The 22,399-nt window shown below is 42.1% G+C and overlaps 1 protein-coding gene across 1 annotated transcript in view; it reads right to left on the bottom strand.

Annotated features, from left to right (window-relative positions):
- Positions 1-22,399, bottom strand: part of GALR1 (galanin receptor 1) — a 113,105-nt gene that overhangs the window by 82,931 nt on the left and 7,775 nt on the right. Inside the window, exon 2 of the mRNA XM_029590840.1 lies at positions 12,490-12,555. Coding sequence (XP_029446700.1) covers positions 12,490-12,555 — 66 coding nt within the window. The remainder of the gene's footprint in view (positions 1-12,489; positions 12,556-22,399) is intronic.

Genomic DNA, 22,399 nt, shown 5'->3' on the forward strand with positions numbered 1-22,399 from the left:
TAACTCTTTGAAAATTCACCTCCAAGAATAACAATGAGGATTACAAGTTCTTACCATGTTATCCTTTTAAAGCACTCTTTTCTGATGCAAAAAAGGGTATAAATTAAACAATTTCATATTTCCTATGATAAAATAATATATAAAATAGGAACAATAAAACTAATTCGGAATCAGTGTGTGGAAAATGGAACTTCTAGTTTCCTTAACACAATCAATTGGCTAATTTGAATCAGGTACTTAAATAACTGAATAATAAATAAAGCAACCTGCAAATTAAATATGCCTGAGACCTAGATTCATCAGTTCGCATGCTATCTTACAGGATCATTTATCAAATTGCGTTATAGCTTTTTCGCATGCATTATGGAATTTCCGCATGCGAAAAATGTTTTAGCACATACGGTAAGCACCATAACGCATGGTGCGATGCAAATTTTTAAAAGGGGAGGTATTGGGGAGGAGTCATGGGCAGGATTTCTGCAAACGTGGACTGGCTTTGTGAAGCCATAACGCACGATATTGCACAGTTTTAATGCCAAAAATAACTACACCTTTTTTCAATTGCGTTAAGCTGTGTGATATCATGCATTATGCCCAAAGTAAAAACCTCATCCAGCCTGTCAAGCATGGTGGTGGAAGTATCATTGTGAGGGGCTTCTTTGCTGCATCAGCATCTAGATGACTTTGTATCATTAATGGAACCATGAAATCTGCTTATATCAGAAAATTCTAGAGGAGAATATCAGGCCATCCACTCATGAGCTGAATCTAAGCCAAAAGTGGGTCATGCAGAATGACGATAACTTTAAACTTTCAAATAAATCTACTACAGAATGGCTGAAGAAGAGATTTCATGGTTTGTTTGGCCAAGCCATAGTTCCTTCTTAAATCTACATGTATTGTGCCAAGACCTGAAGTAAACTGTTATTGCAAAGAAGTCCTCAAATGTCGCAGAGTTGAAATACTCCTCTATGGAAGAAAGGGCCAAAATTCTGGAAGTATGATGTGAGAAATTGATCAACAATTACAGGAAATGTTTAGTTGAAATTATTGCTGCTCAAGGAGGTGCCACAAATTACTGAATGAAGGGTTCACATACTTTTTCACACAAGGATACTTATTGTTGAAGCTTTTAACTAACATATATCCTTTTTGTCTGAGTTATTTATTCAATGGGGTTTCTCCCGGATCAGGGTTTAGATTAAAACCTAATTAAGTTTTGAGAATAAATTGTGTTAAAATACAGACCATTTTAGGGGATTTACTAACTTTTTTTCAGTACTGTGTCTTTGGCAGTGTGGACAGGAATAATTGGGAAGAATGAAAGGGTACCTTTCTCCTTTTTTGCAATTATGTTTAAAATAAAAATGCTTGTTTATCTGTCTATGCAGGGTTCAGAAGGAAATATCCAGCAGTTTCATCTGTACGTCTTTCTCTTCTTTTCAATTTCCACTTCCTGATCACTATTGAATATAAGTATTACTCCTTCACAAGCATGGACTGATTTTTCATTCCCCCTGTAAAGTTAAATTTGCTATTTACACAATAAATGCAGACTTTCATAAGCACAAGGAACAATAATGCCTTAATAGTTGAGTTTAATATAGAACATGTAAGTCACAAGAAAGGCCTTTACGAAAGACAGCAAAGACAATACCACAGAAATAACAAGAAAATGCCATCTATAAACAACTGAAAATCCATTTGCTGTAAATGTATAATGAAAGCAAAGTGTTAAACTAACGAGCTTTGTTAACTTTTATAAACTATATCTACTTTGTACATGTGTACTGAAGGAAACATGATAAATAAAGAGTACAAGGTTCATATATATGTATATATCTATATTTAATGAATTTTTAGTTGTTAAACATGCCTAAATATAGATAAATATTTGCCCAATTCATTTGCAACCAGCTTTGTCTTCTGCTATTATCTGAAAATCTTGTCTTTGTAATCTTTTATGCTTAAGATGTGCCCATGAGTAATTGCACATAATGGGTCATACTGTATGACATTCTTGCAACATCTGTCTTTATTCCATTATACTCCCTTGCCTAATTCCAGAGCTCACCTCTTAAAACATTATCAGTATCATCTGTAACCAAGGAAACACTGCATGACTGCTCTTGTTTGTTTAATGGGGTCACTGTAAAGGTCGTCCATAAAAAGTAAACAAAATGAATGAAATATAATTTTAGGACCATTAACATGAATGCCATTTTCATGTCATTTGTCAAGAAACCGGTGAAAATGATATTCTGGCAAATATTTATAATTTGTATGCATGATTATTTGTAGTAAAATGAATAATCTAATTAAAATAAATGTAAGCTAAGTGACTTTGTACTACAACAATATTTTAAATAATGTTCCTAGTACCTAATAAAAATGATATAGGCATAGCTTTAGGATGCAACCTGTGGGAAACACTGACTTTAAGCAACAATTTCTTTGGTAAGTGCAATAATATAGACCTCTGAAAATATTCTTACTGAATATTTTAATCTTACTAAATATTTTAGGAATCCATTTACCTAAATTAATAACTTAGAGAAATGAATCATTAAAATGTATTCTGGAGAATAAAACTAGCTACATCCTAGCTTTGAGAAAACAAGCACACAAGGGAGGATAGCTTTCAAACAAATAAATGCAGCAGCATATAGGCACATATATGGCCGCGAGCAGTTCTAGACAAGTATTTTTGGTAATCTGTGAATACCACATACATGCAGTTAATAAAATATGTATATCTCTGCCGGGCAATATACAAATGTTTGCAGGCTTATGTGCAAAAAGAAACATAGACACGTAGAAACATGACAATAAAAACATATCGTATGACCCATGCATTCTACTCATCTGACCAATTAATTTAGCATTATAATTCCCATCACTTCCTTAGAGATCCCTTGCATTTATCTCATGCTTTCTTGAATTCAGATACTGCTTTTATCTTCACCACTTCCACTGGGAGGCTGTTCCACACATCCACCACCCTCTCTGTAAAGAAATATTTCCTAAGATTACTCCTAAGTCTACCCCTTTCAAACTCATCTCACGTCTCCTCATTTTAGAGCCTCCTTTCCATTGTAAAAGGCTTGCCTCCTGTGCATGGAAACCTTTGAATATTTGAATGTCTCTATCATATCTCCCCTATCTCACCTTTCCTCTAGAGCATACATGTTTGGTTCTTTATGTCTATCCCCAAATGCTTTAGAACAAAGACCACTGGCCATTTTAGTAGCCACTCTCTGGTCCAACTCCATCCTGTTTATATCCTTTTGAAGGTGTGGTCTCCAGAATTGTACATAGTATTCCTAGCATACAGGGGCAATATCACCTCCCTTTTTCTGCTGATCATTCCTCTCCCTATGCAGCCAAGCATCTTTCTGGCTTTTATCATTGTTTTATCCACCTATTTGGCCATCTTAATATTATGAAATACAATTATCCTTCCTTTGTGCTTAGAAGAATTTCACTTCCAATAATGTATATGTCCTTTTGGTTTTTACATTCTAAATGCATCAGTCTGCATTTTTTAGCATTAAATCTTAGCTGCCAGATCTTAGACATTCCTCAAACTTCGCTAGATCCCTCCTCATGTCTTACACTCCTTCTTGGTTGTCCACCCTGTTACAAATTTTGGTATAATTGGCAAAAAGACAACTTTTCCCAGCAACCCTTCCATTATGTCGCTCACAAAAATGTTGAAAATAAGCAGCCCAAGGACCAATCCCTGAGGCACACCACTAATAACTACCGCCTCCTCAGAGAAAACTCCATTTACCACTAGCCTTTCTTGCCTCCCACTCAGACAGTTTCTAATCCAGTCAGTCACTCTAGGATCCATACCAAGGGCACACAATTTATTTATAAGTCTTCAGTGCAAAACCATATCAAAGGCCTTGCTGAAATCCATTTACACTACATCTAATGCTCTCCCATGATTCAACTCTCTGGTCACCCAATCAAAGAAATTTATCAGATTTGTCTGACAAGATTAACTTCTGGTAAAACCATGCTGCCTCAGATCTTGCAATCCATTGGGTTCCAAAAATTGTACTATCCTCTGTTTTAGCAGCAATCTTATTAGTTTGCTCACCACAGAGGTCAGACTAACAGGCCTGTAGTTCTGTGATGATGCACCAGTTTGTGGCTCAGTCCCTACGCAGGAATCCCTGGTTAAAACCATAGTAGCAGTGCAAGATTGGGTAGAAGTAAGAAGAAAAGGGAAAGTAGTTGTACAGGGAACTGCATTTCCCAGAGTGCCTCTGCCTAGTCTATTGGGCCGAAGGCCATCACACCTGACTCAGGACTGGGTGGGTTGATTAACACCTCTCAGAAGATGCAGGGGAAAGGTATAAGAATCTTGTGGAGCAGTTGAGCAGGGGAATCAGGCTAGGCTGAGAGATCACGGGAGAACACAGCCAGAGGAACAGCTGAACAGACTCACCATGGGAGGTGACTTAGAGAGAGAGGACCCTAAGGTGGGATTTTCCACACAACTGGACTTTTAAGTTATAGTTTTCTTTTGCCATACTGCCTAAGAAGGACTCTGCCATAAGCTGAAAAGGAAAGGAAAGGTTTTGTAGAAGTGTATGAGGGAAGACACACAAGTATGATGAGCAGGGCAGAAGCTAGTGAGGCTATAACCTGGATGAGGTTGCTTGTTGTGCTGAGTCCTGCCCATGTTGGGTTGCTGTGCCAGGGGAATCTAACGTATTCAGGAGTATAGAGAATGTGGGCAGTGGTAGCAGCATACAAATAGAGATTTGGTGACACGCCCGGGAGTAAACCTTTCCTCAGTTTATAAACTGTAGTAGGGAAATGCATAGGAATATTGTTATTTGAATTAAAAAGCTGTATTTGTGAGACTCCCAGTAGCAAAAGAGCAGGCTTAATTAGTAAGCTGTATGTGAGAGCTGCCCAGGGACCGATCACCTCCTCCTAATTAGCAAGTAGGAACCAAAAGTCTAGGAGTAGGAAAATCTTTCCCTAAATTACTAATCTGGCCTAGGATCCCAGAGGGGTAGGCTATTCCCTTCTTAGTAAAGCAAGGAATGGAAATCTACGAGAAGGAACTCAGCCCCAGTAATTAAGGAGTCAATTTTAAAAGGAGTGTGCAGCCATCCATGTGCACGCAGTTCCCAGTTCGCGCACATGGTCACGCCGATTTCATAACATGTGCGGGCAGCCTGCAACTCGCGTGTGCAGGGAGGGTAATTTTAGTAAATTACATGCGGCGTCACAATCAGGCCTCCCCCAGTTCCCTCCCAGTCCGCTAAGAGATAAGTCTTCCAAACCCCTTGGTTTAATAGCCTTCACTCTCCTCAGTTATCCCCGCCCCTTAAAACCCCTCCGATCTTTCTATTTATCTTTATTCTATAAGTTACACAGCATCCATAGCAGAAATAAAGTCATGCGACAGGGGCCATTGACACCCACTGTGGCACGTACGTATTTATGTGCACTTCTCAGCTTCATGCCCCAAAATGCCCATGCCCCACCCAGACCATGCCCCTATCCCGCCCCTTTTTGAAAACTTCCGAGATGTATGAGCTGCAGCATTTGTGCATGAATCCGGGCAGCTTTTTAAATCCGCTCGGCATGCGCAAGCCTGACATATTCATGCATCCTCTAATTAATGTGTGCATTGGGATTTTAAAATTCACCTCCAATAGAGGCTACTTACACATGCGCATGCTAATTTACATGCATAACATTTTAAAATTCTCCCCTTACATCCTAACTTTTCAGAATTTGGTGTTACAGGATTGGAGTTGATGGAAGCACAGCCAATCAGAGCTTTTTTCAATTTGACATCCCAAGAACAACAGCCTTTGAAGTCTCTTCCTGAGAATCACCATATAGTGATCAACCCTGCCTATAAAGGTTGGAGGAGCTCTCATTATGGATGCACAGGATTACATTATTGAAATTAATCGTCAGTTACAAGATGAAAGGTTTTATGTCAAAACATCACAGGATCCTACCCCTAATCACAATAAGATGGCCACCAATTCCAAGGATATGGATCAATGGGGCTTTTTAACTTCTAAGGAGCACTCCTTTCTCAGGGTTGATTCTCCACAGATCCTGGCCATTTATGAGTACCTAAAATGTATATAACATTACATAATCCTCTGTGTAGAACTATTGTAGCGGCTGATGCTTCAATTCTGGAACCACTTGTTCAGTTTTTGGACCTTTACTTACAGCCTTTTTTATGTAGTTCTACGTCTTTCATACAAAATGCAGCTCACACATGTTGAGCAAACTAGCATCAGTACATTCTTTAGTTTCAGAAGCCTTGTTGGTAAGTTTGGATGTGGAGTCCCTATTAGGGATGTGAATCGTTTTTTAACTATTTAAATTATCGTCCGATGATTTTAAAATCATCATTAATCGGTATGGGACTCGATACAATAGGAATTCCCTCGATTTATCGTGAAAAATCGTTAAATCGAGTACGGGAATTATTTGGGGGGAGGGCGGGAAAACCGGCACACCAAAACAACCCCTAAACCCACCCCGACCCTTTAAAACCAATCCTTTACCCTCCCCCACCCTCCTGCCCCCCCCCCCAAAATGTTAAATTACCTGGTGGTCCAGTGGGGGGGGGGTCCCGGCGCGATCTCCCGCTCTCGGGCCATCGGCGCCATTTTGGCTACCACTGATAAAAATGGCGCCGATGGCCCGATAAAAAAAAAAAAACACCCTGACCCTTTACAAATTACCCCTTTGCTTCTCTCACCCTTCCGACCCCCCCAAAAACCTTTTACATGTACCTGGTGGTCTAGCGGGGGGTCCGGGAGCCATCCCTTCAATCATACCCTTGGTGCCGGTGCTGGTCTGGTTTCAAAATGGCGCCGATCGCCTTTGCCCTCACTATGTCACAGGGAGCAACCGTCGCTCCCTGTGACAAAGTGAGGGCAAAGGCGATCGGCGCCATTTTGAAACTAGTCCAGCACCGATTGAAGGGATGGCTCCCTGACCCCCCGCTAGACCACCAGGTACATGTAAAAGGTTTTTGGGCGGGGGGGGTGGGAGGGTGGGAGAAGCAAAGGGGTAATTTGTAAAGGGTCGGGGTGGGGTTTTTTTATCGGGCCATCGACGCCACTTTTATCAGTAGTAGCCAAAATGGCGCCGATGGCCCGAGAGCGGGAGATCGCGCCGGGGGACCCCCCCCCCCCCCACTGGACCACCAGGTAATTTAACATTTTGGGGGGGTTCGGGAGGGTGGGAGAGCAAAGGGGTCATTTGTAAAGGGTCAGGGTGGGTTTTTTTTTATCTGCTCAGGCCTCACTAAAAAATTAATGATGTGAATTGGAATCGGAACCGATTCCAATTCACATCTCTAACGATCCGATTTTTTTTTCTCCCTCCATCCGAACCTGATTGTTAAAACGATCGGGCACACAATTCACATCTCTAGTCCCTATATACTAATATCCCTTTACAGTCTGCATTAGAAGCTATCTGCAAAACATTACAACAGCTGCACAAATGAAAAGTTCTGCAAAAGGGGCGGGGCATGGGAGTGGTCTGGGCAAGGCATGGGCATTCCTGGATTACATGCATAGGCACATGCTGGGGTCCCCTGACACATAACTTTACTTCTCCTATGGAGAATGTTCAAGTTGTAAAACAAAAAAAATCTAAACAGATCAGCGGGATTTTAAACAGGCCGATACAGTAAGGAGCGGTAGGAAGAGCTGTGTTAGTGCCGGGCGCACCCGCGTCTGCCGCACGCACAGTCCTGCCCACCTACCGCTCGATACTGTATTTAAATAGCTTGCAAATGCAAGCCGCGTCCAAGAAGCGTCTGTGACGCGTTAGGCCCGCGCAACCCATTTTACTGTATAGGCGCTTAATACAGCGCCTATACAGTATCCTGGGTGCGCTGGTACCTGTCATTGCAAATGACATTTGAAATGACAGGCACCAGGAGGTGGATCCCAACTTTAACCCATGAAAACTTACTTTTTGTTGCTTTCAGCCCCTTCCCTTCTCTGCCGTCCTCCGGAGGGGGCAGCCGGCGGCGAAAGCAGCTTGCAGTGGTCCCCCCCCCCGCGCAGGTCCCGGTTCTCCTGGCTCAGCCCTCATCTGAAGATTGTGAAGTCAGGTAAGAGCCCACTGTTCTGTGCCCTCTCCAGTCACAGCGCGAGCAGAGCAAGCGAAACGTACTTTCATTGGCTTGAGCACCCGTCATTTCAGGCGCTTCAGCCAATGAAAGCACATGGACGGGTGGGCGTGACGCATGACGTCACGCCCGCCCGTCCATGTGCTTTCATTGGCTTGAGCACCTGAAATGACGGGCGCTCAAGCCAACGAAAGCACATGGATGGGCGGGCGTGACATCACGGCGTGCGACACGCACGCCCGTCCATGTGCTTTCATTGGCTTGAGCGCCCAAATTGACGGGCGCTCAAGCCAATAAAAGTACGCTTCGCTCCGCTTGCGCCGTGACTGGAGAGGGCACAGAACAGTGGGCTCTTACCTGACTTCACAATCTTCGGATGAGGGCTGAGCCAGGAGAACCGGGACCTGCGCGGGGGGGACCACTGCACGCTGCTTTCGCCGCCGGCTGCCCCCTCCGGAGGACGGCAGAGAAGGGAAGGGGCTGAAAGCAACAAAAAGTAAGTTGGAAACATGTCAAGTCGCTTTGGGAGGAGGGGATTTTAGGTTCTTAGGTTTCCTTTTTGGGGAAAGTTTGCCGTCTACCCTTACCCCTGCCTCTAAAGCAGGGGTAGGGGTAGGCGGTAAATTATCAGGTTAAACGCGCGGCAAAACGGCAGGGTAAAAAAGCGATAGTCGAGGCGTACGTTACTGTATGGGAGGGAATAGCTAATTCGATCGTTTACATGTAATATACATGCCGCGGGCGGAAGGGGTAACCCTGTGATTTAAAGAGGCGGTAAGAGTAGGTTAAAGGGGATAGTGTATCGCGGATTGGACTAACGCGGCCGAAAAGTGAGTAGAAAGCGGGTTAGGAGCAGGGTAACCGCGGCCGCACTTTACTGTATTGACCTGAAAGTTAGTGACTAAGAGGGGAGAAGGGAGGTTATTAAACTAGAGAGGTTTGGAAGTCCTATTCCTTAACTGGGTGAAATGGGAATGAACTGGAAAAGCAGCTAATGGCATCAGCATGCATGGCTTTTAAAATTCCCCCACTTCCCTGGTAGAAGAGGGATTTGGGGACACAAGTGCGTGTCCACTTAAAATTGTGGGCACATGTGCGCGTGGTCAGGCTATTTTATAAAATGTGCACATATTCGTGCATATGTTATAAAACGGATATGTCCCTGGGCATGGGCCGACAAAAGAACAAGTACACCCTTGCATCTGTTTAAAAGTTAGTCTTAATGCAGGTAAAACCTCTTGACAATTTAAAAGCATATGTTGCAGAAATTTTCAAAAACCTTTGATAATTTCTACAATTGATTTAACCCATGTTAAGTGCACTTAGGGGGTTATTTTCTAAGGAGTTACATTTGCAAGTTCTTAATTTAGTATTCAGGGGGTGGAGTTTATGTAAAATTATTGTGTGTGGCCAAAAGCTACAACCCTTTCATTCATGATACAGGTGTATCATGATGAGAGAGAGAGAGAGAGAGAGAGAGAAAGAGAGAGAGAGAGAGAGTGTTCCTATAATGCCTAAGCCCTAGACAGGTATTTGTATCCCTATGGGAGGGCCACCTAGTAACTCGAGGTGGGGATTAGGTATGAGCGTAGGGGGTTGTGGGCCACTTTCACATTCAACATGAGACCTACGGAAAGAACAGTGGTCTCTAGAGAAGATTTGCTGGCCGTCGGAGTGAGGACACTCACTCCAAGAAGAGATTTGGGCAACGTTCTCTCAACCTAGCTTGATGGACAATCTACCTGGGCAACAACAAGCTAGGTTGAGAGAACGTTGCCCAAATCTCTTCTTGGAGTGAGTTTCCTCACTCCGACGGCCAGCTAATCTTCACTAGAGACCACTGTTCTTTCCGTAGGTCTCATGTTGAATGTGAAAGTGGCCCACAACCCCCTACGCTCATACCTAATCCCCACCTCGAGTTACTAGGTGGCCCTCCCATAGGGATACAAATACCTGTCTAGGGCATGGGCATTATAGGAACTCTCTCTTTCTCTCGATACTGAAACAGGAAAACATCACATGCAGCAATGTTTCCCCACTGCACAAAAAATGCCTTATTTGCATAGGACATGCATTACCACTACAATATTGGAAAATGTGGTTAAACTGCTATGATTGTATATAACATTTATATTACCTCTATAGGTTGGTATATTTTAAAACCTGCGTACGTAATTTAAGTGACCAGTTTTCCATTTCCTCCACCAGTTCACCCAATCCTTCTCCAGGTCATTGAGACCCTCCTAGTTCTTCAGTCTCACCTCCCACCAGTTCACCCAGACCTCCCAACTAACCAATAACTGACAACAAACCAGTCTGATATCAATTGCATGAGATAATTAGCAGGTGTAAAATTGTGCGAATAAGTTACTACATGTACTCACTTAAATCTCTTTTAAGATAGCAAATTATGGGCCTCATTTGCCAAAAGTCCCTTATCATGTGCGATACCAGGATGGGGGCGGAGTCGGCCCCGGAAGAGGAGGAGTTGGGGCGTCATCGGGGCCGACTCCACGAAGACACCGCAGACGACGAAAAGGTAAGGCCCTTTTCGCGTCCTATTTCGCATCCAATAGCGGTGGTGCGATTGCTGCTGGCTAGCGCAGGACCGCCCCCCCCCCCCCCGTTTCGGCCCCCCACCCCTCATTACCTAAAGTATCACAGGCCTGCGATACTTTAGAAAATGAGGCCCTATATGCTTAACTCTTGGCCTCACCACAGAACACCCATAGACTGCCCCTATTTTATATATAAAGATGTGGGCATGAAAGCAAAGTATTTGTGTGTTTGATGTTTATAAAGTAGCGCATACATGAGTACAGGTTACTCATACATGTATATGCTCATTTGTTATGCACGTATCTCTTTGAAAATTCACTCCCTGAATATTTTCTCAAACCTTGTGAAATATATCTTTTTTTTTTTACTTTTTATTTGAAAATTTTTTGTATATAACAAACAGTAGAAAAAACAGAAGAAAAAAACAGTAAAGAAAAAAGAGAAATTACCCATCCCCTCCGTGATCCGGGAGCACAAAGAAAATCAGATGTTGCATATTCAAAATATGTAACAGTGTGTCAAAGGTAAAAAACCCAACAATATCAAGCAAAAGGAGGCTAGACATTGGGATCACCTCAACGGACAGTTAGAGCTTTCCAGTAATTCCAATAAGGTGTCCAGATAGCATCATACAGGGACATAGTATGTTTGAGCAAATGGGTTAACTTCTCCACCAGTGACATCTCATGAACCTGTTTTTTCCAGCAACCAAGGGTAGGGGCGGATTTCCACATGAGCGCAATAGTATATCTGCCTGCATGTATCAAATGATCTGCCAAGATTCTTTGAGAGGAGGTGAGATGGGGGTCGCCCCAATGGACCAGTAAACAGAGTTCAGGACGTCTGTTAATTGGTTTTCCCAGGATAGTCAAGCATGTAGATGCGACCTGTTGCCAGAAAGAAGTGACAAATGTGCAGGTCCACCAAACGTGCACAAAAGACCCTGCTCCACCACAACCCCGCCAGCATAGGCCCGAGGAGGTTGGACTAAACCTGGAGTAGAAAAGGAGAGGTTTAACCATTACCTCAACCCGTCGAGCACATAGAGACATTTTATGAGCTTTTATCCATATTCTATCCCAATGACGAGTATCCTAGTCTAACTGCAAGTCCTTATTCCAGAGCTGTATAAGGGCCAAAGGTGGGTCCTGTTGGACACGGTGTGACTGCAGAGCCTTGAAAAAGAGAGAAACCCCACTGCGGGGAATACTTTCTTGAATAAGTGTTAATACCACCAGATCTGGTGTCCTAGGTTGCCAGCCCTTTCTCTGGAAGCGTTCCAGTTCCTCCAGGAGCTTTTGATGAAAGGTCTCGGAAGTGTCGCTAATCTCAAATTAGTCCTGAAGATCCGAGAAAGAGCACAGCTGGGTGCTGTCTTCTTCCCAGAGCTGACCAAGGAATTTAAGACCCACCTTTCGCCAGCCCACTGCATAACTATATAGCATAGAGATGGAGAAGAAGGAATTGCTTCAAAGCGGAGTGAAATATATCTTTTTAACCAACCTGAATTGCTACTCAGAAAAAAAAAAATTTGCCCTCCAGAATTTACACAAATTTTGAATTCTATTTTCTAAAAGCAAATGTGGCCTGAGCATCTGGCATTTTCAGTTTCGTGTCATTACTATATCATGAGATACCCCTATTTCAGCATACTATATAAAGCTATTGCCATGGGCTATTATCTTGTGGTAATAATATCCATTTTCATGGTCTCTATGGTTTAATTAAAGGTTTAGCAGAGCTACAAATCAAGAACAAATAAAATCAGGAGAAAATATTACCTTTTTCTTTGATGCTTCAGACTTTTTTGATAAATTCCTCAGTTTTTTATGCAGATGATTTAGGACCTGAAAAAATATGCCAGGTAGATGTTAAATGGCAAAACTTATAAAATTGTTCAAACTTCAATTTGATTTGCAATAACTAATAGGGTCATTCATCAAAATGCGTTATGGCATTAATGCCCGTGATAACGCCATAACGCATGTGTTAATGCCATAATACATACGATAGTAATGGTATTGCCTTGCGTGAATGCACATTTTCATAGGGGCAGGATTAGGGATGGGATTAATGAAAATAAAGGGCATTTTTGCATTGTGCAAATTGAACACTTTTAATTTGGGAAATAACTACACTTTTTTTCCTGATGTTAAGCTGTGTGAAATACTCTAAGTGGCTGTAATGAAATTTGTAATAAAGATTGCAAATTGCATTTTTGTGCTTGGGGAGAGGAGGGGAGGGGAATGGAGTGGGGTGGGGAGAGGGAGAGAGCCTCTGGAGAGGGCTTTATAGTAGCCAACTATTTATAACACTATAGGAGGACCAGCTAATAACTCGAGGTGAGACGTACGAACAGCACAATACACCTCAGTGAAGATTTGATTTCATTTGGAGTGAGGAAAGTATCACAAAGATTTCTACAGTGTTCTCTTGCCCTAGCTTGACAGTACCTTGGTATAGAGTCCATCAAGCTAGTGCGAGAGAACATTGTAGAAATATCATCTTTGTGAGACTTTCCTCACTCCAAATGACATCAAATCTTCACTGAGGTGAACTGTGCTGTTCATACATCTCACTCGGCATGTAAAACGCCCCAAAACCTTAAACCACCATCAAAACCTCACCTCAAGTTATTAGCTGGCCCTCCTGTAGAGGTATAAATAGTTGGATACTATGAAGGCCTCTCCAGATGTGCGTGCCCCCTCTCTCTCTCTCTCTCACTCTCCGCCCCCCCCCTCCCCTCCCCCCAGGGCACTTCACAAAGTAGCAAACTGCAATTATCACAGGGCACAAAGACTTTAACACATCCTGTGATGCTACCTATGCAAAGTGCTAAAATTATCATAGATACACCCCTTTTTCTTATCACAGGCATTATCCATGCAAAATTATAGCATTTTGATGAATCTAGGGGTTAAAGAGACAACACATTGGACATAGAAATAATTTCTAAAATAAGTAGTTTACACCAATGGTATTGTTCAATAATGTTCTTAAATACAAGTAATAAGAGTCCAAGACAGAGGTCATAATATAATTCAGAATTTTTTTATTAATCCTTTGTCAGAGGGATAACCATGTTTTTCATTTTTCAATAATGATCACTGCCATTGTAAAATCAGTTCCCCAGTAAACCACACATATTCAATACAGCAACACAAATAAGTTCAATGTATGTTGTGTTATCTGTAATGACAAATAAACATTAACATATTTGTATAAATTATTAATGAATGAAAATGTTAACCGTATTAACACAAAGAAAAAAAGAGTGACCAAATATATGGCAGCAGTTGCTAAGGATTTAAGGTGGTGTATTTCTCTTTTCTTCAAGTGTTACGGTATTATTATGTAATGTAACGTACACTATCCTTATCTAACTCAGAATGTGTTTTTGACAGTTGGAGACCATCCTGATAGAGATCTGCAAATTTTGAAAATCTTGCTATGCCAGAATTCCTGTGGATTTATTGGAAGTTTTGAAAAATAAGCAAAAAACAATCTGAACTGCTAAACCTTATACTGGCCCTTCTGAGTTTGATAATTGGGCAGGCACATTGTATTGAATCAAAAAAATCTTATTAAAGTTGTCAACAGATTCATCATAGAGACTATTAAAAAAAGAAGTGTTTGTAGTGTTCAGTTCAGAGCTAGAAGAGAGTTGCAAGACCTGAATATATGCTCTGACTTTATTATGTAGGCTTCCTTAATATCCTGTGGAATTATCATGATTTAATTCTGTCATTTATGTTAATTGTTTTATGATTGTTTTATTTGTATCCTATCTAGTATCTCAAGACAGAGTGGGTTAGAAATATTTTAAAATAATGAAAGAAAGAAATAGAAAGAGAGACAAAACCAGTACCTGAATTCAAGAAAACATTGGATAAATACAGGGGATCTCTAAGGGAGAGATGGGAATTATTTATCTATTTATCTATTTATCTATTTATTTATTTATGTATAGAATCTTTTCTATACCGTTGTTAAGTTATTTACCATCACAACGGTTTACAGAATAGGCACAAATAGTAAAGAAATAGTTAAAGTTATCGAAGTGCCAATAATAAACCGGTAACAGTGAATACTAATATAATGACTAATTGATGAATTACGTACATTTTTCCTTCTTCTACTACATGTTTCATGGTTGAGGTACATGTAAATCTCACTTGCAATTTTAAATTTTAACTAAGTTTATAAGAGTGATTGAAAAGGAGTCAAGCACATAGAAGCTAAGTGCTGGGTGCAAATTATCTGATGCCCGCTTTCCCTTACTTACTTTCTTCTTTCTCTTTATAAAAAGCCTGTTTAAAGAGCCAGGTCTTTAGACTTACTTTGAATAGTTTGAAATTTCTCTGTAATCCTATTTCAAGAGGCATTGTATTCCACAGGGTGGGACCAGCTAGGGATAGGGCTCGGTCCCTGACTTGGGTAAGTCGTGCTGTTTTAAAAGATGGAATAGTTAAGAGTAGGGATGTGAATCGTTTTTTAACGATTTAAAACAATCATCAGATATATTTTAAATCGTCAAAAATCGTTATAGCCGCGATACAATAGCAAGTCCCCCGATTTCTCGTCAAAAAATTGTAAATAGGGGGAGGGGGGAGGGTGGGAAAACTGGCACACCAAAACAACTCTAAAACCTACCCCGACCCTTTTAAACAAATCCCCCACCCTCCCGAACCCCCCCAAAATGTTTTAAATTACCTGGGGTCCAGTGGGGGGGTCCCGGCGCGATCTCCCGCTCTCGAGCCATGGCTGCGTTAATAGAAATGGTGCTGGTGGCCCTTTGCTCTTACCATATGACAGGGCAAAGGTAGCGCCGGCGCCATTTTGAATATTGGTAATACGGCCCGCATGCAAGAGGTCGCTCCCGGACCCCCGTGGACTTTTGGCAAGTCTTGTGGGGGTCAGGAGGCCCCCCAAGCTGGCCAAAAGTCCCTGGGGGTCCAGCGGGGGTCCGGGAGCAATCTCCTGCACTCGTGACGTCGAGTGCCAGGAATCAAAATGGCGCTGGCACTAACTTTGCCCTGTCACATGGTAAGGGCAAAGGGCCACCGGCACCATTTCTATTAATGCAGCCATGGCCCCGAGAGCGGGAGATCGCACCGGGACCCCCCCACTGGATCCCAGGTAATTTAAAACATTTTGGGGGGGTTCGGGAGGGTGGGGGATTTGTTTTAAAGGGTCGAGGTGGGTTTTAGGGTTGTTTTGGTGTGCCGGTTTTCCCACCCTCCCCCCTCCCCCGATAAAACGATTTTTTAACCAAAAAAACCATGACGATCAGATTTCCCCTCCCCTCAGCCAAAATCGATTGTTAAGACGATCGATCACACGATTCACATCCCTAGTTAAGAGTGCTTTATTTGCCGACCTCAGATTTCTTTGTGGTATGTGTACACGTAATGCTGTGTTAAGCCATTCCTCTTTTTCATCATGAATCAGTTTGTGTATTGTGCATAGTGCTTTAAATTGTACTCTTTGTTCTATGGGTAGCCAGTGTAATTCAACTAGTGTCTCAGTGATGTGATCTCTCTTCTTTTTACCTGTGAGTATTTGTGCTGCAGAGTTTTGTAATATTTGAAGTGGTCTTATGGTTGCATATGGTAATCCCAGTAACAAAGCATTGCAGTAGTCAATGCTTACAAATATTAGTGCTTGTAAAACTGGTCGAAAGTTTGATCCCATCAATAGCGGTTTTAACTTCTTTAGGACCATTAGTTTAGCATATCCTTCTTTTACTTTCAGTTATATGTGTTGTTTCAGATTGAATTCTGGGTCGATTATTACGCCCAGGTTACGCACCTTCTCAGTTAGTTCTACTGTTTGATTACTTTTGAGAAAAATTGGTGATTGAATTAGATTTATATTTTTCCTTTCTAAGTGTAAGAATTAAAGTTGAATTAATTGGACAGATCGGCAGACTAAGGGCCCTATATTCTACACGTATCGCACGCGATAAGGGACGTTTCGCAACGCGAAACGTCCCTTTTCGCGTGCGATACCAAAATGGGGGCGGAGTCAGCCCCGGAAGAGGAGGAGTCGGGGCGTCACTGGGGCCGACTCCGCGAAGACGCCATGGACGAAGAAAAGGTAAGGCCTTTTTCGCGTCCGTGTTCGCGCCCAATAACTACACCTCCTATGGTGGCGCTATTGGGTGTGAAACCGGCAACGATCGCACCGTGACGGTGCAATCACTGCCGGCTAGCGCAGGCCCACCCCCCGCCCCTCATTCCCTAAAGTATCGCAGGCCTGCGATACTTTAGAAAATGCGGCCCTAAGTGGGCCATGTAATCTTTTCCTGCCATCATGCTTCTCTGATTCAATTAGGAGTTTTTAAGTTTATTAATCCATTTGTGTTCGTTGTTTCACTTTTCTTTATAAGTCCCCCTCTGCCCTAATATAAGGCAAACCATTCCCCTAGTACAGGGGAAAAGACTGATGTTGCCACCTCTATCAAAGAACAGGAATGTTTCACTCCAGTAGGAGGTATACTGAATTATTTTAGAAAGTTCTAGTGAGCCCATTAGAGAGTTCTCAGTGTTTCAGGAGAGAACAAGTTAGTGCAGGATGAGGAGCTGGAGCTCAGTAGAGCAGCCAGGATAGTTACACAATCATTAAGAACTTCTTACTGCAGAAGCAAGAGAAATGAACTCTCTTAGATTTTCCCCTTTTCTTTGAGTCAAAAAGATGCCAGAAGAAAGATAATGGAGGGAACTGTAGGATACAGAAGGACCATCCATGGAAGTTACACTGAGCAACAGGATCAGCAACGTGCGATGTTTCCTGGAAAAAAAAAACGTAGGCCTACTACAGAACTGCTCTGCATGACTGCATGGGAACAAATAAGATTTCAATTGTGATATCGTATGGCATGGTGGTCCAGCAGTAGGGCACTGATAGACTTAACTTTATTGATCACACATGGATGTTCCCATGTGATCCCCACAAAAGGGTAGCTCTGTAGAATTGGGAGATTTGGAGCCTTATTTACTAAGCATTTTCCCATAGACACAGAATGGAAGAAAAGCCTTAGTAAATCAGGCCATAAGTTCACTACTTGCACCAAGTATTAGAGCAGCCCTCAACTTTTATTTTTTGTTTATTAGTCATGGATTTTCATTTATATACTGAACGAGTCAGATTTGAATTTGAGCAGCCCCCTTGCTTAGCTAGGAGTATGAGCAGCTCCTTTCTTTGCTCTGAAGGTAGGAACAGATTTTGTGTATCTATTTGATCAACTGAATGACATAACTAACTGCAAATAATTTATATACATGTACTATACATATTTTCCGCCTTGCTGTTAGATTTTCAAATACTACTTAAAATAAATGAAAGTCATTGAGAATCTCAAACCAAAAGCTTTGCTTCCTGTACCTTATTTATAACTTTGAGGTATCAGAATATATCTATCATTTCCTCCATTGCTTCTCTTGGATATATGTATTTAGTTCCTTGCATCTCATTGCATACAGGGGTAGATTTTCAAAGGGTTACTCGTGTAGGTTACACGCGTAACCCCCGAAAACCTACCCCAAACCCCCCCTGCGCGTGCCGAGCCTATCTTGCATAGGCTGCTGGCTCGCGCAAAGCCCCGGGACGTGCGTAAGACCTGGGGCTTTCCTGGGGGGGCCTGCTGCCTGCTCCCCCATGCTCTTTTTCATGTAAAATTTGTTATAAATACATAATTTAATTGTGTGTGTCTGTAAGGGGTGTGGGAGTGTGTGTGTGTGTATGTGCTGGGAGGCGGCGTGTATGCAAGGCTGTAAGCTTTGTGTAGAGTATCCAATAGTCTTCCCTATCCATGGGTTCTGAGGCGGGGAGAGTGAATCAGATCTGATTTCCAGTCACCCTGAGATTGTCATGGATTGGAGGAGGTAGAATCACACAAATTTTATCTTCTCTCTCTCACACACACAGACAGTGACACATTCATTCTCTCCTACACTCTCTCTAACATACACAGGCTGCCTCTCCCTCACCCTTACAGATACATGTGTGTGTGTGTGTGTGTGTGTGCATGTGTGTACGTGCCTGTAACAGCCTATATGTGACACATAGGCTCTACACAGAAATTACATGCCAACAAAATACCTCTGTGCAGAACACAGAGAGACCCTGATCAAATCAGAATAAAGAGATCAGAAGGTAGCAACAGAAACGTGCTGAGAACTAATCTGCAACCCCCAACAAGCCAGCCTCTATATGCAGAGCAACAATGAAAAAACAGAAACAGTACCATTCTTCATAAAACATTAAATAATAAAATCAAGAAATATAAATCATTCATAATAGTAAAATCATATTCATAAAAGAATATTTTAAACCAGTTAATGAACAGAATATAAAACTTTTCCGAAACACCAATAAAATATTTCAAAACATTTGTTGAATAAAAAATTAAATAATTAAAAATGTTCTATTCCCCCCACAAAAAAATTAAATGTTTCGAAAGAGCAGAATCATAAATTACACTCAATAATTAAAACTAATAAAAATTTTAAAAGTCTTTTACTCTTCATATCTGAAATCTGATTTCCAGTCAACTTGAGATTGAGAGGATTGAGGGAGGTAGGACTGAAGACATTTTATCTTCTCTTTCACCACATGCACAATAACACATTCATTCTCTCACACACTCCCTCTCTCTAACATACAAAAGCTCCCTCTCCTCACCCTTACAGATATATTATGTGTGTGTGCATGCCTGTGAGAGTCTATATGTGACACATAGGATCTCACAGGCACACAAACATACACAAACACACAAGCTCTCACATAGACACATTCACAGGCACACATGCTCTCACAGACCCACACACACACACACAAACACAAACACGTAGGATCTCACACAGACACGCACATATGCACACACACAGGCTCTCAGACACACACGGGCTCTCATTCACTCAAATACACATACACACATAGTCTCCTGTTCACTTCAGGCCATGGTGGGTTGAGTTCCTCCATGTCCTATGGGCCTCCTGCTATCTTTGGGCCATGGTGGGATGAGCTCCACCACAGCCCATCGATCTTCCTGCTTGGGTGGGAGGGGGGCAGAAGTTGTGCATGGGAGTGCGCACATGCACGCACGCATATAACGGGCCTCTCCTTCTTTGGCTGCTGCCAGGTTGAGCCCGGTCGGCCTGCAGCTCTATCCTTCTTCAACCGCTGGCGGGTTGGATGCCAGTGGTCTGCAGCCTTTCTCCTTCTTTGGCTTCTGGTGGGTTAGGCTCCACTGGTGGCCCTGTGGCTTCTCCTGCTGCCACTGCCCCCCCCCCACACCTGGGTGTGTTGTCCCATGCAAATGAACGATATGCACACTTGGTAGCTTACCTTGCATTTACATGGGGAGACACAGCCAGGGTAAGCAACTAAGAGCCTGGGTGTGCACCCAGGTATACTTCAGCGCAAAGTTACTTCTGCTACGGGTGAATGCAAGTTTTAATAAAACTATTTCCAGGCATCTATGAAGTGTTTGAGGGGTGTGGGTTAACGAGAGCATGCAAACTAAAGAACCAAGGGCGTTTAGAGGACCTAGCTCTAGACTGGGCAAATTGGTGGCTGAACTGGTGAAACTGGTCATGTCTTGAAGGCGTGTTTGTTATAAAATTCCCTCACTTGCGCAGTCCAAAGCCACCTTTTGCTAGTGTGCGTGTACAAGCTTAAAATTAAGAGCACATTTACATGTGCCAGGGCTATTTTATAATATGTGTGCGAATGTGCGCACAGGACATAAAATTGCCATGTATCTGGCCAAGCTCCCATATACACATCTATAATGTGTACCCGTGCGCCCATTTGAAAGTTCCTGTCTGGGGACCCGCCTAGACCACGGGGGCTTTTTTTGTTTCTTGGGAAGCGTAGTGGGGAGCCTGATGCAAAGGGGTTGTTTTTGGTAGGGGGAGGGTCTGAGGTGGGAAGGGGCAATTTTGAATTTAATCGGTGGTTGGGGATCTGAGCTTTGCCACATGAGTTTTCATTTTCATAATTGATACAGTTGGCTAAAATGTTAATATTCTTCCTTCAATTTCCTCCCCCTTTCAGATCCTAGTTATTTTTCCTTGTTTTTTGTAACTTTCTCACATCCTAAATATTGTTATTATATCTGTTAAGTTTCATTCTATATGTGACGTTGAATTGGGAAATGTTTTACTATGTTACTCTCTGCCTTTACTCACATTGTTAATTGTAAACCGGGTTGATGTGATTCCTATCATGAAACTCGGTATAATAAAAATAATAAATAAATAAATAAATAAATAAATAAATAAATAAATTTTATTTTTTTAAAACATATCAGGGCTTGAAAGCCAGCAGTGCGGATGGAGGGGGTCTCACTAGAACCTCTCTCGGGGGGGATATTTTTATAGTAGGAGGTATTTTTTTTTGGGGGGTGCCAGGTTCTTGTGGCCCGGTTTGGCCTCTGTTGGAAACGGGATGCTGGGCTTGATGGACACTTGGTCTGACCCAGCATGGCAATTTCTTTCATTCTTAACAGATCTTTTTAGGAGGCATCCCAGAAACTGCAGGATGCACGTTAGCATCCTGAGGTCCCCAGTAAAAATAACTACACCTCCTTCAAAGGTAATACAATAACAAGCCTGTGGGGTCTTTTAGCCAGCCGCATTACTGCATTTGCATTAGACTGACTAGTAATTAGCTGCTTTGCATGCATTTGTTGCTTTAATGCCTGCAAGTGCATAAAAGCAACTAATATACATAGGGGAGGAAATAATTTATAGTACGCGCAATATCACATGCTATCGCCATGATATGGTGATAACGCGCATTAAACAGCATTTAAAGCATGGTCTCGCCATTATGCAGCTTAGTAAATATACCCCTTAGATTGTAAGTCCTCTGGAGATAGAGAAGTTCCTACAGTACCTGAATGTAATCTGTTCTGATGTGCCGAAAGAATGGATAAATAAAATAAATAAAAAATGTGTAAATATTTAGCATGTGCTTTACCATGCAGATAATGAAATTTGTGCATAATTTTAACGGGCTCAAAGTGCTTGTAGGGCCAAGTTAGGCATGTAATTACTTATTTTACACACCTAAGTCTGAACCAATCATTTGAAAACATATCCCACTAGGTCAGAAACCGTCGTTTCTAAATAAATGTGCAACCGGAGGCAGACAGACACATTACAATATGAGGTACAAAATAGAAGGGAAATAAAAAGAGCACTTTTGAATGACGAGATGGAGCAATAATATATTTAAAAAAGAGTGGCCTTTTCTGGACAATTATGAGACCTTTTATTTTGTGTCCTTAGGATGTCACTCTTATTCAAGCTTATTCTGTAAATTGAATAATCTCGTCACTATGAATACCCAGGCATTATGAGTTTGTTGTTCTTACCAACAAAGGAACTGACAGCAGATTTAAACTGAAGGAGGATCGAAAATCTGACTCTTTCTTATTTAAAGTGGTCTTTTAAAACATTTATTAGACATCCTCATCAGCAGCTTTCCTCAAGGGTCAGACCCAATGCCTCTGCTCATGCTGGTGGGGGCCTTGACAAACTCCCCCCTTCCCCAACCTTTCTGCCCCCACCATGCATTAAAAAAATAAGAAGAAGTTTCTCTGCAGACCTGATATGGTCACATCAGAGAAAAGCGTGGTAGGCTGGCCAAACAAGCTTGACAGGCCGGATCAGGCCCATG

The sequence above is a fragment of the Rhinatrema bivittatum genome, chromosome 2, assembly GCF_901001135.1.
Source record: "Rhinatrema bivittatum chromosome 2, aRhiBiv1.1, whole genome shotgun sequence".
NCBI lineage: Eukaryota > Metazoa > Chordata > Amphibia > Gymnophiona > Rhinatrematidae > Rhinatrema > Rhinatrema bivittatum.